The sequence below is a fragment of the Gadus macrocephalus genome, chromosome 15, assembly GCF_031168955.1.
Source record: "Gadus macrocephalus chromosome 15, ASM3116895v1".
NCBI lineage: Eukaryota > Metazoa > Chordata > Actinopteri > Gadiformes > Gadidae > Gadus > Gadus macrocephalus.
Window position 1 is genome coordinate 7,390,167 of NC_082396.1, and position 8,984 is coordinate 7,399,150.

At 54.3% G+C, this 8,984-nt stretch overlaps 2 protein-coding genes across 4 annotated transcripts in view; both read right to left on the minus strand.

Moving 5' to 3' along the window:
- Positions 1-933, minus strand: part of LOC132473178 (protein phosphatase 1 regulatory subunit 3C-B-like) — a 3,224-nt gene extending 2,291 nt beyond the window's left edge. For 2 of the 3 annotated variants that reach the window (XR_009529264.1, XM_060073181.1), the window contains exons 1-2: positions 769-923; positions 1-67 (exon numbers count right to left, since the gene is read on the minus strand). The exon at positions 1-67 is cut by the window's left edge. Coding sequence is in view for 2 of the 3 variants with exons in the window: in XM_060073181.1 (XP_059929164.1) it covers positions 1-67; positions 769-782 (81 nt within the window). In the remaining variant the exon portion in view is untranslated. Of the gene's footprint in view, positions 88-768 lie in introns of all 3 variants that reach the window. The other variant, XM_060073182.1, reaches the window with a different exon arrangement.
- A 3,819-nt stretch (positions 934-4,752) lies between these two features.
- Positions 4,753-7,588, minus strand: LOC132473639 (D(1) dopamine receptor-like). The gene is made up of 2 exons (XM_060073845.1): positions 6,044-7,588; positions 4,753-5,107 (listed from the first exon to the last, which is right to left on the minus strand). Exons 1-2 carry the CDS (start codon positions 7,288-7,290, stop codon positions 4,753-4,755), a joined length of 1,602 nt encoding a protein of 533 aa, XP_059929828.1. The 5' UTR covers positions 7,291-7,588.
- Between the last annotated feature and the right edge of the window lie 1,396 nt (positions 7,589-8,984).

Genomic DNA, 8,984 nt, shown 5'->3' on the forward strand with positions numbered 1-8,984 from the left:
CATGGCCACGTCCATCGGCATGACGACCGGACCCAGCATCGCAGAGGAACCGAAGGACTGGAGGAGACTGGAGGGAGGGGGGAGGGAGTTGGGAGGGGGGAGGGAGGAGGGGAGGAGAGGAGGGAGGCGGAGGGAGGAGAGAGGGGGGAGAGAAGGGAGGGAGAGGGAGGGAGTAGGGAGGAGGGAGAGGAGGGAGGAGGGAAGGAGGGAGGAGGGAGAGTAGGGAGGGAGAGGAAGGAGGAGGAGGGAGGGAGGAGGGAGAGGAGGGAGTGAGGGAGAGGGAGGAGGACAGAGTGTACAGTTTTCAGACCAGAAAGATTTCATAAAGTTGGACCTTCAACTACCTCCTAGAGAACACTAGACTAGAGAAATGAAGACTCTAGAGAACATTAAGACTAGAGAACATTTAGACTAGAGAACATCAAGACTAGAGAACATTAAGACTAGAGAACATCAAGACTCGAGAACATCAAGACTAGAGAACATTAAGACTAGAGAAAATTAAGACTCTAGAGAACATTAAGACTAGAGAACATCAAGACTAGAGAACATCAAGACTAGAGAACATCAAGGCTAGAGAACATCAAGACTAGAGAACATTAAGACTAGAGAACATTAAGACTAGAGAACATCAAGACTAGAGAACATTAAGACTAGAGAACATTAAGACTATAGTTCAGACACTAGACAACGTTTGTTTGATATAAATTAGTCCTTAGAGGTAATGATCAACCTTAAATAGTATAACATGTGAATGTTTTCAGGTACCTGGCGGCGCTCATAACACAACGCTGGTTCTGTTCTCTGAAGGAGCTGGTTCTGTTCTCTGAAGGAGCTGGTTCTGTTCTCTGAAGGAGCTGGTTCTGTTCTCTGAAGGAGCTGGTTCTGTTCTCTGAAGGAGCTGGTCCTCGCTCTGTTCTGTTCTCTGAGGAGCTGGTCTCTCTGCTCTCCTCTCTTCTTCTGCTCTCTGAGCCCTGTTGGACCGAGGGTATTAACTGCCACAGACGCTCATTTGCATATTTAGTCATATGGTTCCACTGACAGTCAATCATAGGCCGGTTGAGTGTGACCCTGACCAATGAGAGGAGTGGTGGGTCCTGGGCCTGGGCCAATGGGGGGGGCGGGGGGGGAATGCATGGCTGCATTGTGGCCAAGGCTGACCGCTACTGGGAGACCACACTGCCCCCTGCTGGTGGCCGCAGTTACATTATTAAGGAAACAATCACCTCCAAGACAGGACTCTGCTCCTCATACCACCTGGGGTCAAATTGACGCCAGGTGTGATGGGTAAACACAGTGTGATGGGTTCATTCACCTCACTCTGGTGATTTGGAGCCCGTCTTCATCTCTTTATTTAAATTCTTTGGTAATGAGGTTATCAGCGTGGTGTCCACGGTAACACACCAGTTAACGGGAAGGAGGTTAGGAAAGGAGGTTAGGCAAGGACTTTGTTTGTTTGACTGTCGCACCGCCAACATGGCTCCTGGGGACAGGGGGCTGGGGTTGGAGGCTCGCCATGTTGTTTTGTGTTTGCGTATCCGTGTTGTGTGTTCCTATGTTGCGTTGGTTTTGGCATTTGGACTGTTCCAGTGTTTGAGGAAAAAACTTTTGTTAAAGTTTGTTTGCTGAATTGATTTGTGGGCCGTGGTTGAGCTGACCCTGAGGTCACAACCCTGAGGTCACGTATCTGACCCTGAGGTCACGTATCTGACCCTGAGGTCACAACCCTGAGGTCACGACCCTGAGGTCACGAACCTGGGGTCAGGCTCCTGATACACAGGTTGTTTATGAACTGGATTCTAATGTGGTTCGGAATAGGCTAGGAATGTTGTAAAGTATGCAAAATAAATGAAAATATGGTTTGAAAATTGGTTTCGAAATACATTTTCATTGAATGTTGCTTTTTTAAAGTAGTATTGAGGGTTTCCTATTGGGGTTAGGTTTAGGGTTAGGTCTAAGCTTGGTGCTTGGTGGTGGGGTTTGGTTTTAGGGTCAGGTTTTGGGTTAGGTTAAGGGTTGGTGCTTGGTGGTGGGGTTTGGGTTTGGGTTTGGGTTTAGGGTTTGGGTTGGTTGCATCACAGCTGATGTGGCGGTACACTGCTGCTGTTTGATCAGCACGACCCGCCATTCCGAGGTGGTCCAGACCTCCTGACCTCAGGTGTGTGTGTGTGTGTGTGTGTGTGTGTCCGTAGTTATGCAATAGAGTGAGGCGATGTGAGGTTATTTATTAGAAGATCAATAGAGTTTGTTTCCTCACAGTGGTGTCATTCGAGTTTGTAGACGGCTGGCCTCGGGTAACCTCAGAGCTGTAGAGCTGTAACACTAGTAGATATAGTAGAGCTGTAGGAGAAGGCTTTCCTACCGTCTGTCTCCTGAGGACCCCACCGAGTGTGTGTGTGTGTGTGTGTGTGTGTGTGTGTGTGTGTGTGTGTGTGTGTGTGTGTGTGTGTGTGTGTGTGTGTGTGTGTGCTTGTGTGTGTGCACACACACAAAAACACAGACACACACAAAAGCAAACACACACACACACTCAAACACACACACACACACACACACACACACACACACACACACACACACACACACACACACACACACACACACACACACACACACACACACACACACACACACACACACACACACACACACACACACACACTCTCTCCATACCTCCTCCGGTTTGAGTCTCGCTGCGTTAAAGGCCAAAGGGATTCTTAAACGCCTTCAACGTGATCACTTTGTTATTTAATATTGAACCAACATAACAGGGAACTATAGATAGAGATCAGTAGGTGTGTGGCGCCGTGGTAGAACATACCTCATGGGCCTTACAACGCATTCATATCTGTAACATGGACCTGAGAATAACACTATCAACTGGTTCTGCTGATCTGCCATGTGGAAGAATTCTAGACAGACCGAATACAGCTGGAAGTACACTACACACATCACAGTACGTCAAACACAAATACACATCACAGCATACATTAAACACAGATACACATCACAATATACACTAAATACAGACATATAAAAATATATATTTCACAATAGACATTAAATGCAGATATACATCACAGTATACATTAAATGCATATCACAGCAGACATTAAATATATATATCAGAGTACACATTAAATACAGATGTACATCATAGTAGACATTCAATATAGATATACATCCTAGAACACATAAATATAGAAATATATCACATTTGACATTAAATACAGATATACATCACAGATCACATTAATATATATATAATATATATATACATATATATATAATATATATATGTATCACGGTAGACATTAAATACAGAAATACGTCACAGGGAACACGTATATTACATAGACTACACCGGGAAGTAACATCAGAACCAAAATGACAGATCAATGAATAGGAATCAAAGATATTAGGCCTAGGAAAACATAATATTACAATTAATTAAGAAACATATTGCATTTTTGAAGTTTAACCACAAAAGGTACAAATCAAAGTACTAATAAAAAATTACAATAGTAGTAAAACAACATCTGCACCTGTTGCTGTTTGACTCTTTAGATCATCACAACTGTTATTTGTTCATCTGCTGATAATGTTTGTGAGTGCGTGCGTGCGTGCGTGCTTGCGTGTGTGTGTGTGTGTGTGTGTGTGTGTGTGTGTGTGTGTGTGTGTGTGTGTGTGTGTGTGTGTGTGTGTGTGTGTGTGTGTGTGTGTGTGTGTGTGTGTGTGTGTGTTGATGTGTGTGGGTGTCTGTATGAGTGACACCTGATGACCTCATGACCACCTAGGCCTGATTACTGGTCTCTGATTGGTCAAGATTGCAGAGAGAGACTGAGAGAGAGTGAGAGTGAGAGAGAGAGGGTCTGATGAAGACAGACTGTAGTGGAGAATAGTTTGTGTGTCATAACAAGACCTTGTCAAGCATCCTCCAGCCCATAATGATCTCTTCAATCAGGTCTGTTACCATGACTCCTCCCGCCCTGAGCTGAGTGCCGGCCCATCAGCCCTCTCTCCTCGCTCCGACCAATCCCCTGGCTCCAGCGCCCTGGTGAAGAGGCCCTAGCCCCCCGTCCTACACCACAGGCCCCCCCGCTCTGCACCACCGGCTCAGCCTCATCCTCTACCCCCACACCCCTCTGCAGCCTCTTTAAACACACACAGACACACACACACACACACACACACACACACACACACACAGACACACACACACACACACACACACACACACACACACACACACACACACACACACACGCACACAGATGTTAACTGACCTCTTGTTTCAAGTACATCTGACAGAAGATGAAAGAATGAAATTGAAACATGTCTAGACACCAACACTCTCTCTCTCTGTCTCTCACCATCTCAGCCTCCTCAGGTCTGTCTGTCTGTCTGTCTGTCTGTCTGTCTGTCTGTCTGTCTGTCTGTCTGTCTGTCTGTCTGTCTGTCTGTCTGTCTGTCTGTCTCTCTGTCTGAGCCCAGCTGGTCTGTCTGTCTGTCTGTCTGTCTGTCTGTCTGTCTGTCTGTCTATGTGTGTCTGTCTGTCTGTCTGTCTGTCTGTCTGTCTGTCTGTCTGTCTGTCTGTCTGTCTGTCTGTCTATGTGTGTCTGTCTGTCTGTCTGTCTGTCTCTCTGTCTGAGCCCAGCTGGTCTGTCTGTCTGTCTGTCCTGTTTCTCTTGACACTGAGATGATTGCCGGCACAAACCTTCAGTCCTCCTTCAGGTCCTCAGCAGTTTTCTGTCAGGTCCTCAGTTCTCCGGTCCCCCCCAGGGGGTCCCCCGGGGGCAGGGCCAGGGGTTCCCCAGGGGGCGGGGCCAGGGTGTGCAGCGGGAGGCGGTCCTTGCGCCGATGACAGGAGGCGGACCCCAGGGAGGCGGGGCTGGCGGAGCAGGTGGGGGGGCCGGCGGTGGAGTACGGGTGCAGCGGGGAGTCCCTGGGAAGGGCGGTGTCCCGGTGGAGGGTGGTGTCCCGGTGGAGGGCGGTGTCCCGGTGGAGGGTGGTGTCCCGGTGGAGGGCGGTGTCCCGGTGGAGGGTGGTGTCGGGGTGGAGGGCGGTGTCCCTGGGAAGGGCGGTGTCCCGGTGGAGGGCGGTGTCCCTGGGAAGGGCGGTGTCCCGGTGGAGGGCGGTGTCGGGGTGGAGGGTGGTGTCGGGGTGGAGGGCGGTGTCCCGGTGGAGGGCGGTGTCCCGGTGGAGGGCGGTGTCCCGGTGGAGGGCGGTGTCGGGGTGGAGGGTGGTGTCGGGGTGGAGGGCGGTGTCCCGGTGGAGGGTGGTGTCCCGGTGGAGGGCGGTGTCCCGGTGGAGGGCGGTGTCCCGGTGGAGGGCGGTGTCGGGGTGGAGGGCGGTGTCGGGGTGGAGGGCGGTGTCGGGGTGGAGGGTGGTGTCGGGGTGGAGGGCGGTGTCCCGGTGGAGGGTGGTGTCGGGGTGGAGGGTGGTGTCGGGGTGGAGGGTGGTGTCGGGGTGGAGGGTGGTGTCCCGGTGGAGGGCGGTGTCCCGGTGGAGGGCGGTGTCCCGGTGGAGGGTGGTGTCCCGGTGGAGGGTGGTGTCGGGGTGGAGGGTGGTGTCCCGGTGGAGGGCGGTGTCCCGGTGGAGGGTGGTGTCCCGGTGGAGGGTGGTGTCGGGGTGGAGGGTGGTGTCGGGGTGGAGGGCGGTGTTGGGGTGGAGGGTGGTGTCGGGGTGGAGGGTGGTGTCCCGGTGGAGGGCGGTGTCGGGGTGGAGGGCGGTGTCGGGGTGGAGGGTGGTGTCGGGGTGGAGGGCGGTGTCGGGGTGGAGGGTGGTGTCGGGGTGGAGGGCGGTGTCCCGGTGGAGGGCGGTGTCCCGGTGGAGGGTGGTGTCGGGGTGGAGGGCGGTGTCGGGGTGGAGGGCGGTGTCGGGGTGGAGGGTGGTGTCGGGGTGGAGGGTGGTGTCGGGGTGGAGGGTGGTGTCGGGGTGGAGGGTGGTGTCGGGGTGGAGGGTGGTGTCGGGGTGGAGGGTGGTGTCGGGGTGGAGGGCGGTGTCGGGGTGGAGGGCGGTGTCGGGGTGGAGGGTGGTGTCGGGGTGGAGGGTGGTGTCGGGGTGGAGGGCGGCGTCGGGGTGGAGGGTGGTGTCGGGGTGGAGGGTGGTGTCGGGGGGGCAGGACACCAGCTCGTTGCTGAGGTTCAACGCCTCCACGGCGGTGCTGGAGGACACGCCCCCGCAGCCCAGCAGGGTGGAGAACGCGCGGCGGAAGTCTGCGTTGAAGGCGTAGATGACGGGGTTGAGGGAGGAGTTGGCCCATCCGAACCAGGCGGCCACGGTGAAGGTGGTGTCGCTGACGCAGGCGGGCTGGCAGAAGGGCAGCGTGGTGTTGAGCAGGAAGAAGGGCGACCAGCAGCCCACGAACACGCCCATGATGACCGACAGCGTCTTCAGCACCTTGGTCTCCCTCCTGAAGGAGGTCCTGAGGTCCCGGGCCCCGCCCCCCCGCCCCGCCACGCGCTCCAGCGCCGCGATGCGTCGGATCTGGGTCTGGGCGATGCGGTAGATGCGGGTGTAGGTGGCCAGCATCACGCCCACCGGGACGTAGAAGCTGACCAGCGACGAGGCGATGGCGTACGTCTTGCTGAGGTTGGCCACGCAGCTGTCGGCGGCGGCGGCGGCGGTGGCGGCGGCGGCCCTGAGCCCTGGGCCCCCCGTCCGGTTCCCCCCCCCTCCCTCGGCGGGCCCCGGGGCCGCGGCCCCGCCCCACCCAGCGCCCTCCTCGGCGGCCCGGTGCCAGTCCAGGTGCACGGGGACGAAGGAGATGAGCAGCGAGAGGCCCCAGAGGGCGCCCACTAGCAGGAAGGCCACGCGGTGCGTCATGCGGCGCTCGTAGCGGAAGGGGCTGGCGATGGCCCAGTAGCGGTCCAGGCTGATGACCACCAGGTTCAGGATGGACGCCGTGGAGCACATGATGTCACAGGCGATCCACACGCTGCAGAAGCCCCCCAGCAGCCAGCGGCCCGTCACCGTGGTGACCGCCTCCGGGGGCATCACCAGCAGCGCCAGCAGCAGGTCGGACACGGCGAGCGACACCACGAACACGTTGGTCACCTTGCAGCGCAGGGGGCGGAACCGCAGCACCGCCGCGCACACCAGCATGTTGCCTAGCAACGTGGAGACGATGAGCAGCAGGAGGACGCCCCCGACCAGCGCACGCAGGGCCCCCCCGCCCGGCTCCCCCTCCCCCTCCCCCTCCTCCTCCTCCTCGCCGGGCCCCCGGGGGTCGGAGGGGCCCCAGGTCAGGTTCTCCACGGGGTCCAGCAGGGTGGAGGTCTCCATCATCCTCCTGTAGACCTCCAGACCTCCAGACCGGACCAGGGTAGGACCGCAGACCGGACCAGGGTAGGACCAGGGTAGGACCAGGCTAGGACCAGGCTAGGACCGCAGACCGGACCAGGAGAGGACCAAGGTAGGACCAGGGTAGGACCGCAGACAGGACCAGGGTAGGACCAGGGTAGCAGAGTGTCCGTCGGGGACCAGCTGCCGCTCAGAGCTCCAGGCTGGGAGAGTGTTCACCGTGAAGTGTGTGTGAGGGTGTATCTCTAAAACATCTCTCTCTCTCTCTCTCTCTCTCGCTCTCTCTCTCTCGCAACCGTTCGCTATCTGTCTCTCCCCCCTTCTCTCTCTCTCTCTCTCTCTCTCTCTCTCCCCCTCTCTCTCTCTTCCCCCCCTCTCTCTCTCTCTCTCTCTCTCTCTCCCTCTCTGTCCCTCTCTCGAGCTGCTGTGGAACGTTAAATATGTAAAATGTACATGTAAATACAATTGTTGCTTTTGCTGTAAAACAGTAAACATATTATAAAAAACGTAAACACGTTTTAAATGTATAACGCATACATTTATTTTTAAGGTGTTGTATGTACGGTGTGTCGGTGAACAGCAAGTATATAAAGGTGTAGTCAGTGTGTCCGCTCTCTAGATCCATCAGAAAGTCCAAAAGGAAAAAATTAAAGTTGTCGGTTGAATAGAACCAGAAGGGGGCGCCAGCTGGCTGCAGATCTCTCCTCTCTGCTGTGAACCAACCCAGTCGCCAAGAAAAAACGTTGACGGTGTACGTTTCCATGAACACTGGATACGTAGCATTTCAACGTAAAAAATAGCGTGTGTTATACCTACAGTATCCACGCGTGCCGCTGTGGAGGCGGGTTTCGGGGTTTGGGTTTCACGGCTTTCGCGGCAAATTGTGGACACGATTGTTTAGGGGGGGGGGGGCATGGGGGGGGTAGACTGTTGTTGACCGGGGAGGGGGGGGGGAGACACGTTTGTAGGGGGGGGGGGGGGGGGGGGGACACGTTTGTTGAGGGGGGGGGAGACACGTTTGTAGGGGGGGGGCACGCTCGACAACGAGAGTTGTTTTTTATTGAACGCTCGACAACGATAGTTGGTTTTTATTGAACGAGACTTCAACACGGAACAGCTGCACGAAACGATGGTCACGTCACTCTCGGTGACGGTGTCGACAACAATGAACACACGAACAATGTTAATAGAACAACACACAACCAAATAACATCCCGAACCCATCAACCCCACTTAATCCTAACAACAAAACAAGTTAACAAAAGCCCCTTTTGTCAACTGACAACCCCAATTCCCAGAATCCCCCGCGGCTCCGGAACACGGCGTAGCCTATATTAATCTTTATTATCTGAATGGGAAATGCAATATTTTAGGACAGATACACCATAAAACGCGTTTCTAATGACATTTCTAGCGAGAAATGTACATTTTCCTTACATAATCTTCAGTCAGTGAATGTGTATGATCTTTATTAATCTTTATTATCTGAATGGGAAATGCAATATTTTAGGACCGATTCACCGTTAAACGTGTTTCTAATAACATTTCTAGCGAGAAATATACTTTTTACTTGCATAATCTTCAGTCAGTGATTTTGTCTGATCTTTAGTTTTATAGTTATTAGGATTTGATCGGCTCGCTCGCATGTTTCAACGACGTCAGGTTGTTAGGGACGCTGC

Bases quoted from the DNA above. Each gene is read 5' to 3' on its own strand.
- LOC132473639 (XM_060073845.1), bottom strand. From the start codon at position 7,290: ATGATGGAGACCTCCACCCTGCTGGACCCCGTGGAGAACCTGACCTGG. The intron at 5,108-6,043 runs CGACACCACCCT...CGCCCTTCCCAG, and splicing joins CCCGACACCACCCTCCACCC to GGACACCGCCCTCCACCGGG.